The following is a 16,544-nucleotide window of genomic DNA, read 5'->3' on the forward strand; positions in this document are numbered from 1 at the left end:
CCCAGCACATTCAGTGTTTCAAGTTTTAATCATTTTGCAACAGTGTGGCTTAATTAACTGGAATAAATGCTTTGCACATACGGCCCTACGTTTCTTGAGAAATTATTACTGCACTAAACAATCCAGATTACCACTGCACTGATATGTGTATGTGATTGATCACCACAGCACTGATGTGTGTATGTGATTGATCACCACCGCACTGATGTGTGTATGTGATTGATCATCAGAGGAGGGGATTTATCTGTAATCCAGATTAGATATTATAAGAAAAACAAACCAATCAGGATAGTTAAATCTCAACTTTTAATAAAACTTTTCTTGTTCTTTTTTAAATATATATTAATATATAATATGTATAATAGAATATAAAGGGGAGCAGAAGCAGCAGTTGCACACAAACCAGCACAGAGTGGCAGCATATTCTGTTCAATTTATTTTTACATACCTCTTTAAACAAGACATAATTCAGAACTAATTTACAGTTTAAAACCTAAAGTTCCTGGACTGATCAAAATTTGGGAGTATTCTGGTTCAAAACAACATGTGACGCTTGTGTACAGCCTTCTCTTTAGAATGTTTTGAGGTCTAAATTAGTATTGTACCTATCTTTTTATCAACTGTTTACTACTTGCATAAGAGCATACACAATATGGATAGAAAAATGTGCCTCATCAAAGAGACATGGAGCGAGTTTGGTTGTGAAGAACAAAATATTGCACGTCCATCCAATCTGGGATTGAGGAATAAACTGCAAGAAAACGTATACAATAAATAACATCCAGCTTGAATGGGTTGAAAGCTAACCCTGCTGGATCAGGTAGCCCTGCAGTTAAACAATCCCATTTTAAGTCAGTAATGCAAGCTTGTGCACATAATGTCAATTTCCCCAGCTGCTTTCTTGCTTGATGTTAACTGACGCTTAAGGTAGTTCAAAGGTGCTGTACAAAGATAAATGGCCAAGATTTGTTATTTCTATTTGTGTGCTGAGTTCCAGGGTAGTGGGATACCCTCTGCATACGGCAGGAAGTTTGAAAGAGGACAGTCTCAAACAAACTCTTTAATCTCTAGAAGCAGTTGTGGAACAGGCAAAATATCCCTTTGTCAAGTGTCAAGGATATACCGAGATTAAACCAAGTTATTTTTATGATTAATTCATTAGTTTTAAAGAGGATTTGTAAAATGTTTTTTCATATCTGTGGTCCGGTTGCAGGAGTCAGTCTTGGTCTCTGTCTGTGTGTCTGATTCTTTGGCTTGGCTCAGTATCCAGTGTGGTGCAGAGCCTGGTGGTACTGGCTCAGCCTCATCACGAGCTGTCCACCACTTGGTGCGGCAGGGTGACGGAGGAGCCATTGATGAAGGAGCCCTGCTTCTCCCTTCCCTTAAGGAAGAAGGTCAGCAGCTCTCCTTTGCCTTTCACAAAGATGTGGCCGCGGCGCACAAAGCGGAATCCGTACTCCCTCAGGATCACAGAAGTGTCCTCCACCACCTGGGGAGAGAAAGAGCAACCAAAAAAATAAATATAGTGCTCCCTCATAATTTCACAATTTTATAATTTGGTTAATTTGGGTAAGTCCATTTTGATAGAAAAAAGTACTATATCCCTTCACTAATTTGCTGCATTCAATATTTCATGTGTTTTGGATGTGTAAGTCAGATACAAAATAAAGAGGGAGTACTGTACATCTGCACCACTAACCAGTCTGTAAAACTCAAAACTAATATTTTTCTAATAATCTATCAATTTATTTGTAGAATTTAGGTTGTTTAATTTAGGTTTAAACATAATTATCCTTGTTATATGTTATACAATATGTTATAACTCAACCCACTATGGGTAGCTTTTAAAACAGCCAATGATAGCAGGGAATTGAAATCAGACAGGATACTGCCTTGGAAGTAACTAATTCAGCTAATAGAGATTGCGATCGGTGCTGTTTTTCAATTTCCTTAACAGGCAAAATTAGAGGTGGCCTACCGGGCTACTGGTGGTGCAATTTTGACGGTCCAAAGAAATATGTGGTGTCCACTGGGCCACCGTTAATTTCGAACCCTGACTAGTATTTATTGTATGTGTATATTTGTATCCCTCAGTTCTGGGGTTAACAAATCTGGCTTTAGTGTCCTTCACATTGGGACATCCAGTGATGCTGTGACTATCATGTCCTTTTTAAACTATGAAAACTCTTTGCTTCTATACAGAGTCTTAACCACGCTTGGACTAGACACTGAAATGTACTGAATGCATCAAATGATAATGTACTTCTAATGATCACAATAAATAGGATAACTTTTTTCCGCAACAGTTTTTAAGCGATCCAAGAGCTCTCCTTGTTAGCAAGTGTCATATCAGGAAATTAATATAAAACAGGAAAAATTAAAAATGTTGCAAAATACACAATACACTACAAGGATAGCGTGATCAAGGATAACATCTGAATATGAACTGAAATATTGTCAGAGAAGGCCGTAGCCAGCTATGAGACATGGGCCTTGGTTAAAATCATATTAATAATTATTTATTTAGGCCCTTTTACATGTTGCTTTGCCAAAAAATAAAATGCATTCATCTCTTGTTGTGTGCATACATTCATTTCTAAGTCCCACTGATATCTATAGCCTTTGTGCGCTTCAAAAGTCTATTTACTTATGTCGAGTGATGGACGTATTTCGTAGACTACTGTCTGTATTTCAATTTAATATCGCTATTTAAAATATATCCAGAGTTTATGGTTTGCTTGTTTTTTTCTGACGAATGTACCTGCCTTCAAGTATGTTTTATGCCGACTCTATTTTTATTAAAAAGTGAAACGAGCCGATTAACTAAAACTTCCTTCTACTCCAGTGAATGAAGGCAGCGGAATAAAATGAATGGCTCTGCATTTTAAGTAGTGCTCTGTGATGGGGTACACCACAACCCTGAGTCTATTTTGTATATTTGGTATTATTAGTTAAAATATATTGTTTAGTGTTTATTTAAAATTCCCCATCCATGCTAAAATCGTGAAGAATGTGACCGTCTCCAGCTTGATTAATTTATTACTAAACTGGAGATGGTCACATGTATAAAAACCTGTAGTTTTGGTTGAACAAGGTTGGGTTGTTCAGAGATGGAACATAAGGTAAAGAGAACTAGAGAAATACCATAACAATTGCGACTCGTGCTGATTTTAAACCCAGCACAATACTTGTTTATTCACAGTGGGTGTTTATTGTCACATGTGCCATTTTGTTTTGTAAAGTGTTTCTGTTTTGTTTAAACCTTTTATTTATTATTAAATCTTGCGCACCAGCGTATTAACCCCAGTACGGTGTGTGTCTTCCTGGTCTGACGTCACCAGCAAGCTATCCTGTTCACATGCTCTTACAATGAAAACACATAATGAATCATCGCAATCATTATTCATTTTATTTTACAAGTTTAGCAAGGGTGTAGTCTTTGTTTTATGAAAGTTAGTGTTATAGCTACCATCTCCAACAGCGAGGGTAAAGCGATCATCACTGTGGTTTTAGGATTTATAGGTAGAAAAATAGTTGAGCTTATTTTGTCATCATTTTTCCATGATTAATTAAGAAACTGAGATGATGTAATGATGCTAATTATACCATTAATGGCAGGCAGAGCGCTTAGAAATAAAACCCGAAAACCAGAAACCCTAAATATCCGTTCTGGTGTATTTAGATTTTAGAAGCATTTGACTTTTGCATTTGAAGTAAGTGGGACAGTTCAAGGTTTACTTCAGACAGAGCATTGACACTGGTAGTTGAGTTGAGGGGTGTGTCGAGTTCATAGGGCTGCAGTTTGCAAGGAGCCTCGCAGCTGGCCAATCACATTAATAGAAGTATAAGTCAGAACACAGCCAAACAGCCTATTAAATCAACTAGTTAGCCAAAAAGCTTGAGCTGCACCCCTCTGAACTACACATTGGTTATGATGTGCTGACAACTCACGCAGCTAAACTCTCTCCGTCTTGTCAACCTGCTTAAACTCATTTTATTTCTGAATGTGATTTTATAATTAATATCAGAGAAAACTTTACACATGCAAGCACTCTTTTGTCTTGTTGGTATTTAGATAATGACATCACTGTTAAAATTCAAGTTTAAAGGGTTAGGATTTAAAATTAAGCATAGTGCCTGCAACAAATATTCTGGCATTGCTACATTTCTTATTTTCTTTTATATTGAATTAGAATGTTGCAAAGAAAAAGCTACTGATTTGCACTATACAAGACCACACTGGTCCTACAAATTTAGTACCTCAGGTACTCAACATTCTATAATAGTACCTTATTTAAAAAAAAAAAAAACTGTTAACTAAACTTTTGTATTTAAATAAACAGCATACAATAATGTCCTCATATATTTTTTCTTCTATTATAAAAACTTTAGGGGGGGGATGCATGGGCAAGTGCCTCTGTGATTTTTCATTGCTGGTTACGGCCCTGGTTTTACGTTTTCACTGGTAAATGTAAGCACCACTTATGATGATTGCCTTGTATGTAATAGCAATCAAAGAAACCTAAAAAATATCAGATTGATTTTTGCATGTTGTCTTTCTAAGACTAGCTGCTTCAGTTTTTGCATGTTGTCTTTCTAAGACTAGCTGCTTCAGTTTTTGCATGTTGTCTTTCTAAGACTAGCTGCTTCAGTTTTTGCATGTTGTCTTTCTAAGACTAGCTGTTTCAGTTTTTGCACGTTGTCTTTCTAAGACTACCTGTTTCTTTAGCTATTAAAGCTTTTACCATGCTTCTACCATGCACAGTTTTCATTTCACTGCTGACCAATGACTACAAAATTGTATGAATAGCTAAGCCAATGTGAAACCTTATCAGAGCCAATCAGTGATAACATTACTACTCCCACCTGCACATTGTGACAAGTGTGCTTTGAATAGTACTGTACATTTTCACAATTCATTTGTAGTCAACTGTAAGGCAGTTTCATAGACAATTCATGCAGCATGCCGATACTACTAACTGTCTTTATCTCTCCTAAGCTCTTTCCTCTTACCTGTATGTTCCCCATCACCCCTGTGGACTCCATTCTGCTCGCTACATTCACTGTGTTTCCCCAGATGTCATAGTGAGGTTTCCGGGCGCCGATCACTCCAGCCAGGACGGCTCCCTTATTCAGACCTGGGGAGGACAAAAATTATAAACCATAAGTAATGCGGTTTGCTCAGAATTCCATCTTCAGTATCCCAGCGGACGATGTTGCGTCATGGGTATTTTAGCCTAAATAATACCTCAATACTAAAAAAAAAAATTGTGCTAACTTACATTGAGCTGTTCTGGTTCAGTTCAGGTACCTCGTATACAAAAGCGAACATGGTTTGTAAACTGTTTGTGAAGCATGTAAAATATTTTTTTTCGTGTATTTGTGTAAGTTTCAGTATTTAATTTACCGCTGAGTCCTAAAATGTATTCGCGAAAGTAAAAAAATGTATATATATATATATATATATATATATATATATATATATATATATATATATATATATATAATAATTAAATATCTAATTAGCCTGCACGTGTTAAGGCTGATTGTGCTGTTTGTTCAGTAACTTGATCACAGTGTGTTCAGAAAGTTTATTCAAAGCCTCCTGGCTTTGTTAGAGAAGAGAGCACAGTATATGTGTTGTTATTATGATAAATGCTAAAATTAAGTTGCTGAAAGTAATCAGTCTGCATCCAGTTGTTTGATTTCTACAGCTTGTCATTCAAACCGGAGGCTAGTTGCTGTTGCGATTATTGTAGTGATGCTGACAGCAAACACTTGTCTCGATTTTTTTTTTATTAATTGCTATACTAAATTTAAATAGATATATTGAACGTATAGGACAGCGAGGAAACAGACTTAGTCTACATTGACAGATAGTGTTCAGTACTAGAACTGAGATTGTCTTTCATCAAGCAGAAAAAGGGTAAATACATCAAAATAAATAAAGCGTCAGATGCTATTTGGACACACTGTATGATCCACTGAGAGGCACTGACTTCAAGGGATTTAAGTTCTGAGTTACACGAGGTGCTATCAACTGTCATCATCATTATGAACTACATAAAAACAAGACCTTTAAAAAACGTTTTACTGCTTTTTGTGAAGAAATGAGAGCAGATCACAAAGCGCTCTTGTTTTATTGCAACTCTCGATGGCTATTACGTGGAAAAGTTATGACACACATGTTTGAGCTCAGAGATGAGGTAGCCATCATGCTGGAAGAAGAAAAGCACGCACATGCAGAGAAATTCCATGATGAAGACTTTCTAATGAAATTGGCGTATCTAAGTGACATTTTGGATAAACTGAATGTTTTGAACACACAGTTACAGACACTCACACTCACATTCTTTAGCTTGCAGATAAGATACATTTGTTTGTTAGGAAACTGGAAATGTGGAGCAGCAGGACTAGAAAAGGATAACATGGACATGTTCCCGAATCTCAAAACATTCATCGAAAATAATGAGTCACTGAATTTCAGTACTGCAGTGCACAAAAAAAAAACATTTCATCATTGAGAACTCACTTTCAGAAATACTTTTAGGACACCGACATTGGAAAATTCGATTGGATTAGAAACCCATTCAGCACAAGGACGCCTGGTGACGATTTTAATATTGTTGAAGAAGAACAGCACATAGACATGACTTCGGATTCAACTTTAAAACTTCAATTTTCGACCAAGACCCTGCCTGAATTTTGGTTAATTTCAGTTTTTTTATTTTTCTTAAAAATATTTCCCAACATAAAACCAACGTCACCTTACAATAATTGATTTTGAGTTTCAGTGTTTTAAAATAAACTATCAAACAGAACGAAATTTCAATGTACCATTTGTAATTCAGTAATATGAGAGAATTGGTCAGGGGTCTGAATACTTTTGCAAGGCACTATATATATATATATATATATATGTATATATATATATATATATATATATATATATATATATATATATATATATATATATATATATATATATATACAGTGACTCTCAAAAGTATTCACCCCCCTTGGACTTTTCCACATTTTATTGTGTTACAACATGGAATCAAAATGGATTTAATTAGGAGTTTTTGCCACTGATCAACACAAAAAACGTCCATAATGTCAAAGTGAAAAATAAAATCTACAAATTGTTCTAAACTAATTACAAATACAAAACAGAAGATAATTGATTGCATAAGTATTGACCCCCTTGAGTCAATATTTGGTAGAGGCACCTTTGGCAGCAATTACAGCCATGAGTCTATTTGGATAAGTCTCTACCAGCTTTGCACATCTGGACACTGCATTTGTTGCCCATTCTTCTTTGCAAAATTGCTCAATCTCCGTCAAGTTGGATGGGGACCTTTGGTGAACAGCAATTTTCAACTCTTTCCACATATTCTCAATTGGACTGAGGTCCGGGCTTTGACTGGGCCACTCCAGGACATTGACATTTTTGTTTTTAAGCCACTCCAGTGTGGCTTTGGCTGTATGTTTGGGGTCATAGTCCGGCTGGAAGATGAATCTTCTCCCAAGTCCCAGGTCTCTTGCAGACTTCAGCAGGTTTTCCTCCAGGATTTCTCTGTACTTTGTTGCATCCATTTTGCCCTCTATCTTTACAAGCTTTCCAGGCCCTGACGCAGAGAAGCATCCCCATAGCAATTTTCAGCAATTTTTGTTGCAAAACTCAGAAAATGCTAATTCAAAAGTATTCATACCCTTTGATGCAATGGTAGTATTGTCTACAAGGTGCTAGAAATTTCAATATGATAATACAGAACCTAATTCTAGAAAAGTCTAGAAAATGCTGGATTGTAGGTGAACATTCTTAGAGAGTATAAAAGTGTTAGGCATAGGATGATTGCTGTCATTACCAATAAGTCAATATGGGAAGAAGTAAAGAGCTATCTGAAGGCATAAAGCTGCAGAAGGATACAAGAAGATTTCCAAGCATTTGAGTATCCCAATTTCAACTATTGTTTCTATTATCAAGTACAAGACTCATGGTACTGTCACAACGCTCCCTTGTCTGAAAGAAAGAAGGTTCTTTCACCAAGAACAAGTAGAAGAATTGTGAGGAAGGTTAATAACAATCCGAGATTGACTGTCAAAGATATTCAAAGTGAGGGGGCTCCCGAGTGGCGCATCCAGTAAAAGCACTCGCTAGATATTATTTATGTATGTATTAATTTGTTGTTGTTGTTGTTGTTGTTGTTGTTGTTGTTGTTGTTGTTGTTGTTGTTGTTGTGTGTGTGTGTGTGTGTGCGGGAGGACAGGAAACATCCGTTATTATTTATTATTTGAGATTGACATGGATGGGGTTAAAATCCCCATCCTAATAAAGCTTGTGCGAATGTGGCTGGAGCCTTAATAAGGTAGTTGTTTAATAGGTAATTAAGTCTCCAGCCACAGTATAAAAGACCCACTCCGGGCTCATAGAGAAAGAGTTTAGAGGAGAAAGAGCAAACCAAGAGCAAATGCTACCCATAAGCGAACAAAGGTACTCGTCTTGTGAAGATTTCATTTGTTACTGTTTATTTTGTTTTTGGCCAATGTGCCCTTTTGATTAACAAAAAACGGTTTGTTTTTTGTTAATAAAAAGCCAAGTGTCGTAGTGCCTCAGTTTAGCCCCATACATTTTGTGTTTGGTTTTCATTTCCTGGTCTGACGTCACGACTGCAGCCCTCATTGTGACAGGCGTACAAAGAATAGAACACCATACCTACTGTCAAGCATGGAGGTGGTAATATCCTTATATGGGGCCGTTTTTCCTCTAAGGGCACAGGAAATTTAGTTCCAATACATGGTAAAATGGATTCCATAGCATACCAAAAGATATTAGCCAATCATCTGAAACTCTCCGATACAAAATTTGGTTTAAAGCGCAACTGGAAGTTCCAACACGACAACGATCCAAAGCACACACCAAAATCTACTTCAGAATGGTTAAAGAAAGTTCTGGAATGGTTTAGTCAAAATCCTGATCTAAATCCGAGTGAGAATTTTTGGTATGAGTTGAAGAAGGCTGTGCACAAGAGAAGTCCTCGGAATTTGAATGAACTGAAACAATTTTGCGTTGAAGAATGGTCAAAAATCACTAAAGAATCATGTCAAAAGCTCATTGACAAATATTATAATCATTTTAAAAAGTTTATTATTGCTAAAGGTGCCTCAACTAGCTATTGATTTAATTTTCCTTGTCAGGGTAAGAATACTTTTGAATTAGCATTTTTGGAGTTTTGCCAAAAAAACTTTTTTTCCTCATCCACAAAAGCAAAACTTTTGCTATGAAAGATTTTTCCTATAATTCTCTGTTTTCAAGAAATTATACATTTCCATTGGGGTATGTAAACTTTTGACTACAACTATATCTATCTATCTATATATATATATATATATATATATATATATATATATATATATATATATATATATATATATATATATATATAATCATCTTCAGCCTTTTTCAATCCGCTGCTGGATGAAGGCCTCCCTAAGATTCTTCCACAACAGCTGCTGCGTCCCTCATCCACATTCTCCGGCGTGTTACCTACTTTCATCTTGCTATCTTCCTGGAGGTCTTCTTCTTGGCAGCTTTATATCTCTTGGGATCCAGTCTCCAAATATCTCCTTTGTACCATTTCAGTTTTTTTGCTCTTATAATAACATTGCATACTTTTGTTTGCACTCTTATCCATTCCTTCCTTTTCCTGTCTCTTCTTGTTATTCCCAGCATGCACCTTTCTATACTCCATTGAGTCGTTTGACATTTTTGAGTCATTTTTGCATTGAGGGTCCAGGTTTCTCATCCGTTAGTACTGGCAGCACACACTGGTCAAAGACTTTCCTCTTGAGGAAAGAACCATGCTTAATCTTCCAAAGGCACTCCAGCCCATTTTTGCTCTTCTATTGATTTCGTACATTTGGTTCTCCATTGCCGAAACTAACTGTCCTAAGTATACGTAGTTATTGACTTCTTCAAGCTTGATCCCATTGACTTCAATTACTTCAGCAAATTGTAGGTGATTTAAGTAGGCTCCAATGATCTTCAGCCCCTTATTTTCCCAATCCAGTGTTTTGAAAATGTCTTCTAGGGTGGCCGTGAAGAGCTTTGGGGAAATTGTATCTCCTTGACGAACTCCTTTTTTAATCTTGATTTTGTCACTGTTTTTATGGAGTCTTACTGTGTATGTTGCATTCTTGTATATGGTGCTGATCAAGTCTCTGTACATTTTTTCAGAGAGCTTAATACATATCTTGTGTAAACAAAGTCAAAGGCTTATTCATAGTCGATGAATCCCAAGCAAAGTGGTAGTTCATACTCATTGCTGGTATGAATCACTTGAAGTACTTGAAGATGATCCATTGTGCTAAATCCACTCCTGAATACTGCTTGCTCATTTGATTGTGCTGAGTCAAATTTATCTTGAAGTCTGTTGGTGAGTATCTTGGTAAAAATTGTGTAGATTATATGAGGTAAGCTAAAAGGTCTGAATGCGTTGTTCCAGTTGTTTGGCACTTTCTTTTGCTTAATACAATCTGTAAAAATATGCAACAGTATTTTTGTCAGTTCTTCACCGCCTTCTTTCACGATGTCAATCGTTAGCCGTCTTCTCCGAGTGCCTATCCTGTCTTCACATATCTCACTTCTTCCAGTAGTCTGGAACTTACATCTCATCTCCGTCATCTGCTATGTTGCTTTTTTCATCTTGATATAATTTTCTGTAAAAGTCTTCGACTCTCTTCAAAATCATTTTGCGGTTCTTGATGACAGTCCCATCCTCTTGTTTGATTGCCAAAATCTGTTTTTTCCCGACGATTAATCTTTGTTTTGCTTTCTTCAAGATTTGATTGTTTTCAATAGTTTTCTCTATCAACCTACAGTTGAACGACCGTATATCCTCAGCAATGCGCTTTCTTACTGTCTTGCAGAGCTCAATGTATTCAATCTTTGACTTCAGAGCTGCTGTTTGTTTCATTTCCCTTCTTTTCTTCATGAGGTCTTTTGTCTCTTGCGTGATCTTCTGGTCGCATTTTGTACTCTGTGTTTCAGCGATGTTTTTTGCTGTTTCTGCAATTACATGCATCACTTCCTCATAGATTTTGTTTACCCCAATTGCTTCATCTTTTTGCAGATCTTGAAGAGCACTGAACCTATTCTTCAGTACCAGTTGAAACATCAGGCTTTGCTTCTGGAGCATTTCTACATTGATTGCATTGGATTTCGTCATCACGAGTTTCGCTCTCTCCAGTGCTGTGCTAAGGTGTATTTTGCATCTTACAAGTCTGTGGTCACTTTCTGTGTTAAAATTGTTTAGTACTGAGACATCTTGTATGGTGTGCTTCTTATTGGTGAGTATGTAGTCAATTTCATTCTTCACTCCGGTGGGTCCTCTCCAGGTCCATTTCCTGATGGGTTTCTACTGGAAGAAAGTGTTCATGATGAATAACTTATTGTTCTCTACAAATTCAGCTGGTCTGTTGCCCCTCTCGATCCTGTCGCCATGTCCAAATTTGCCGACCAAATTCTCGTCATCTTGGTGTGCTCCTATTTTGGTGAACTTATAGTGGCTCTTCACATTTTCGTGTAGTTCTTATACTTCTTCATAAAAATCTTTGACTTTTTCATCTGAATAGCTTGTTGTTGGTGCATATACTTGGATGACCTGAAGTTCATACTTCCTTGAAACTTTCACTATAGGTCTTGCAGACCTCTCTGACACACTGTCAATCTCTACTATGTTATTCTTGATTCTCTTGTGGACAATGAATCCAACGCCTCCTGTTCGTCCATCTGTAGTGCCTCCATAGAAGAGAAGATGTCAACTCTTGAGTTCTAGTCATCCTTCATCTTTTTGCCGTACTTCACTTAGTCCTACGATGTCCCATTTGATTCTTCCAAGTTCTTCTTCCAACTCTTGAAGTCTTGCTTCACCTGAAAGAGATCTGCAGTTGTACGTGGCCAGGGTCAGTGTTCTGTGGCAGCCTAAAATTGTAACCTGGTGATTCTTAGCACCCTCTGCCTTCATGCCTAACCGGCCGCTGCCTTGGTCGGTGGCAATCCAGCCTCCGGGGAATGAAGGCCATGTTTTTGTCTGTGCTTTCACCATGCTGGCCAGGCGGGTTGGTGAGTGCCCCTTCCACTTTGGCCGAGTATGTTACTCAAGCTTTCACAGCATGGTTGAACCTACCAGACTCAGGGAATCCCGTCTTGAGAACCTGTTGTCACCCTGCTGCCACTCTGAGGCAGTGCAAGTTGGACTAGGGATATATATATATATATATATATATATATATATATATATATATATATATATATATATATATATATATATAATCTGAAACCTGAATAAGATATAACAAAGCTGCTCAGCCAAGCCTGTAATGCAGTCATACCTGCCCCCAAGGGTATAAAGGACTGTGTGCACAGTGTAATTTTTCCTTCAAGACTGCGGCAATCATGGACGCAGCGACCTTGAAGGGTAATCGTTACATTTCTATTTTAGGGAACCATTGTTATGATAATAACCTAACCTTCTCTGTATTTTAAATTTCCTTTAACATTATTTTAGTCTTCTTCAAGTTTACTAATACAAGGCTAAGCCAAGGTTGCCTTGTGCGTTACCATTCGGACCCACAGTAACAAGTAGCTAGGGCTAAAACATGGTGGGAGAAACTCACCTCTATGCCTGTGTTGTAAGGGTCGGCTGAGAAGATGCCCTTAACACTCTAGTTCGAAAACCAGGGTTTTGAGGATCCACGACATTAAGTCTGTAGAGCCTAGTAAAGGTATGGGGAATAGCCCACACCGCTGCATTGAAAATGTCATTGGCACCTTGGAATAAAGCCCATAAAGTTGCCATGCCCCTCGTGGAGTGGGCAGTGAGCTTTTCTGGAGGGGGAAGATCGGCTCGCTCATTGACTGCGTCTGTTATCCATTTGGTCAGCCTCTGCTTAGACAGGGCTTGACCATGGGACTTCGCCCCACAGCAGAGAATTTTTTTTTTCAGACTGCCTTCAACTTCTCGTCCTGTCAACATAACACGCTAAGGCCGGCACTGGACAGTGTATAGAAGCTGCCGCTCTCTGTCAGACTGGAAAGGAGGTGGATGGAAAGCCTCTGATTCCACAGACAATTGCTATGAAATGTCAAAATAGTCTTTGGCAAAAGAGCAGGATTGGTACGAAATGTAACCTTTGTCCTGGCTTCTGCAAAAATTAAGTAGGCTTTCGCAATTGAGAATGCCTGCATCTCACTCACCTGCTTTGTGAAGGTAAATGCAAGCAAGAAAGCTGCTTTGAGTGATACAAATTTCAGCTCAGCTGAATGCAGGGGCTCAAACTGAGGCTTCATGAGTGCATCAAGCACCACGGTGAGCCTCCAGTGAGGAACAAAATCCTTCATAGGCGGCTTCAGCTGCCGAATTCCTTTCAAAAATTGCCCTGCCAGGAAGTGAGCTCGTGGGGAGACCAAGTCAATTTTGACATGGCAAGCTGAAATACATGCCAGATAGACTTTTAATGTAGAGGGGGATTTCCCCTAGACAAACAGGTCCTGCAAAAATTGCAGTATAACTGCCATGGGACAGGTTGTGGGGCTGAACTGCCCACTTGTACCTGTACTGGGAATGTGTGGATGCTGCTCTGGCATTCTGCAGGGTGTCAATAATCCTATTGGACAGACCCAGGCGGCTCAAATGAGCCATTCAGAGGCCAGACCCAGAGCTGCAGGCTCGATGGGTTGGGATGCCATAAGGTCCCCCGTGTCTGACTGAGCAGGTTGCAGGGCTTTGTTATTCCTCAGCCCCGCCCATCTAGGAAGAACAACAGTGACTGCCCTGGTCGTGAGGGACTGGAGAAACAAAAAGACAGACAAATAAGGCTGAGGAAGACAGCCAAACCAGAGAAAAGAAACAGAGAAAAAAGAAACTGTAATTACGTACCCGAATCGGGACGTGTGTACCTAGCGGGCAAACCCTGGGCAACCCCATAGAGCAGGGGTGCACAATTCCGGTCCTGGAGGGCCGGTGTCCCTCCTGGCTTTTGTTCCAACCTTGCCCTAAATTACTTAATTGGACCAATTATTACCAATTATTGGTCTAATTAAGTAATTTAGAACACAGTTGGAACAAAAGCCAGGAGGGATCCGGCCCTCCAGGACCGGAATTGTGCACCCCTGCCATAGAGTATAGTAGGGGAATAGCAAAGCGCAGGCTGAAGACCCGAGCCACGTTGGTAGCGACGGTGGGGAAACGCTGCAAGAGCAGCACCTTTTATTTGTAGTTTTGTTATTGTGTTTTAATTTCCTTTTTACTTTAGCCCTTTTGTTTGTAATATTATTCTGAGCACCTGCATGTGCACCACGAGTGAACGGCCAACCTTTTACCATTGCTACAGTGCCACCTTGTGACAGAAATAAATCAGTGCACCAAGCGGCATCTTCAACTAAAGTTCTGTCTTGTGTCCAGTGAATTCCCACACCCTCCCACAGTGCTATATATTTGTAATTGACAATCAATAAATCAACGATTAAATAAAACAATTAAACAATTATACAATTGAACACTTAATTAACATGCAGCTGTGTAAAAGCAGCCATCTTGTTCCAGGCTGTTCCGCTACACCTGAGCCCAAGATGGCTGCCAGCCACCAACATACATTTTGCTTGTGCAGGGCCTCTGCCTGTCACATCATGTTCATTCCACCCTTTTTCATATGGACATTCTTATTTCTTCAACCCTTAAGGTCTGGACACACCAGCGTGTCACTTCACCTAGCATCATAATGGATTTTTATGTACCCTCGCACACTAGGATGTTGCTTCTCGCCGCGTCTCGGAGTGACGCGTCCAGATTTCTCCCAGATTTCTGACACCCCGCTCGACCAATAGCAGTCAACTCCTGGGTAACGGCACCAGAAATGAAAAACCGATGGTGAGTTATTTATAGGTCTGTAATTACGTTGGAAAATGGAATGGGGTTTTGTCCTGTCATCTGCCTTCTCCCACTTTCATAAAACTATAATCAATAAACACAGCTAAAACTAAAGCCTGTCAATAATGTCAAACACTCTGTACTGCAATCCTATGAAATGAGAAGTTGAAACGTGTGTGTGACAGAGAGCGAATGAATCGTAGTCAACAATCTCCCTCCCGATCTATGAGGGCACTGTATAACAGGAACAGTGTGCCCCGGACTGGATGATTTGGCAGTTCATTCGAGGGTCAGTCAAAAGTTGGCCATTCAGAAAGGGGGCAGAGTCACAATACCAGAAGTCATCACCTTAATGCGGTAGGCAATGTGTCAGTCAGGGATTGGAGGATACGTGATTGCACTCGCTACTGAAGGGGGCGTGACTGAAGGTTTTTCAGGGGATGTGGCAAAGCAATCTGTTCCTTTGTTATGGTTCCAGAAAAACCTGTAAAGGACATATTGTTGTAAAAAGAAACTATGAATTTTTGTGTTTTGTTTTGTCTCTCTATTAACTGTCATGTTTGTCATTTATAGAAGGCTGAACTCCGGAAGCTGTAGCTAAACAGCCAGCAAACAAACCCGGACTACACTTCACCGTTGTGCATGTTTAAACTTCAATTCACCACTTACACTAATTGCACTCACTCTGGACTTGTGACCATGTTTGTGTGATTACTGTTATTATTTCAGGTTTTGACAGGCTTTACACATCGCTGTGTATAGCCAGTATTATTATTTAAGCAAATAATAAAGCTCAGTTTTTCACCATTAAAATGTTGTTGGATTGTTATACCTGAGCACTGCATCACCTCTACACCTGCACACTGCAAACCACTTTGCCACAGTGTGTTAAAACTGAAAGAAATGCTATCATGTCATTGCTGATATAAGTTAAAAAAGTCACTACTGTCTGATTCATATACTGTGTGTTAATTGTTTTATATTTTTTTAACATACATTATATGTAAATACATCCTGGTTCAAATGAATTCTGATGTTAAACCAATGTTCCTCGCTTTCCATTTCTAGCACAGTGAGGATCATATACTTGTACAATCATATACTTGAGTCAGTAAACAGCAGAGTTATGAAATTGTATAATATTTTTAAAAACAAACAAACAACCTACTATCTGTTTAAATATGCACAGTACTAAAGACGATTAAAGACTAAGGTCCTTTCTTTTAGAAGACTATCTAAATTCCCTTTTTTAAGAAGTTCAAGTCAAATGGAAATTGTTCAAATGTATGCACATTACAAATCTCTCCTCCTCCTCCTTCTGTTGATGTCATACTTTCCATGTCTTCTCAAAACACAGCCATGTTGTCTTTGTATTAGGTAAGAGCAACAGTGAGGGGGGGGAGGGTATTTCCGCACTATATGGGATGCTATACTACTTATATAAGTACTTTTTTACAAGGAAAGGGAATTAACGCTTGGGTACAGACGCACTGGTGTGGCACTGTCTACTATGCGTCAAAAAATACTTGAAGCTAAGTGACACAATGCGATGCGCTGGTGTGTCCAGGCCTTTATCCATATGAACCGCTAATTACTTTAAGGGCTTAATAAAGG

The 16,544-nt window shown here is 38.7% G+C and overlaps 1 protein-coding gene across 2 annotated transcripts in view; it reads right to left on the reverse strand.

Moving 5' to 3' along the window:
• Nucleotides 1–290: 290 nt before the first annotated feature.
• The window catches only part of adcy3a (adenylate cyclase 3a), a 184,128-nt gene continuing 167,874 nt past the window's right edge, over nucleotides 291–16,544 (reverse strand). For both annotated transcript variants that reach the window (XM_034004901.3, XM_034004900.3), the window contains exons 19-20: nucleotides 5,014–5,138; nucleotides 291–1,489 (exon numbers count right to left, since the gene is read on the reverse strand). In XM_034004901.3, the coding sequence (XP_033860792.1) occupies nucleotides 1,307–1,489; nucleotides 5,014–5,138 (308 nt within the window). In that variant the 3' untranslated portion in view covers nucleotides 291–1,306. The remainder of the gene's footprint in view (nucleotides 1,490–5,013; nucleotides 5,139–16,544) is intronic.

This window comes from Acipenser ruthenus, chromosome 5, assembly GCF_902713425.1.
Source record: "Acipenser ruthenus chromosome 5, fAciRut3.2 maternal haplotype, whole genome shotgun sequence".
In the NCBI taxonomy this organism is placed as follows: domain Eukaryota; kingdom Metazoa; phylum Chordata; class Actinopteri; order Acipenseriformes; family Acipenseridae; genus Acipenser; species Acipenser ruthenus.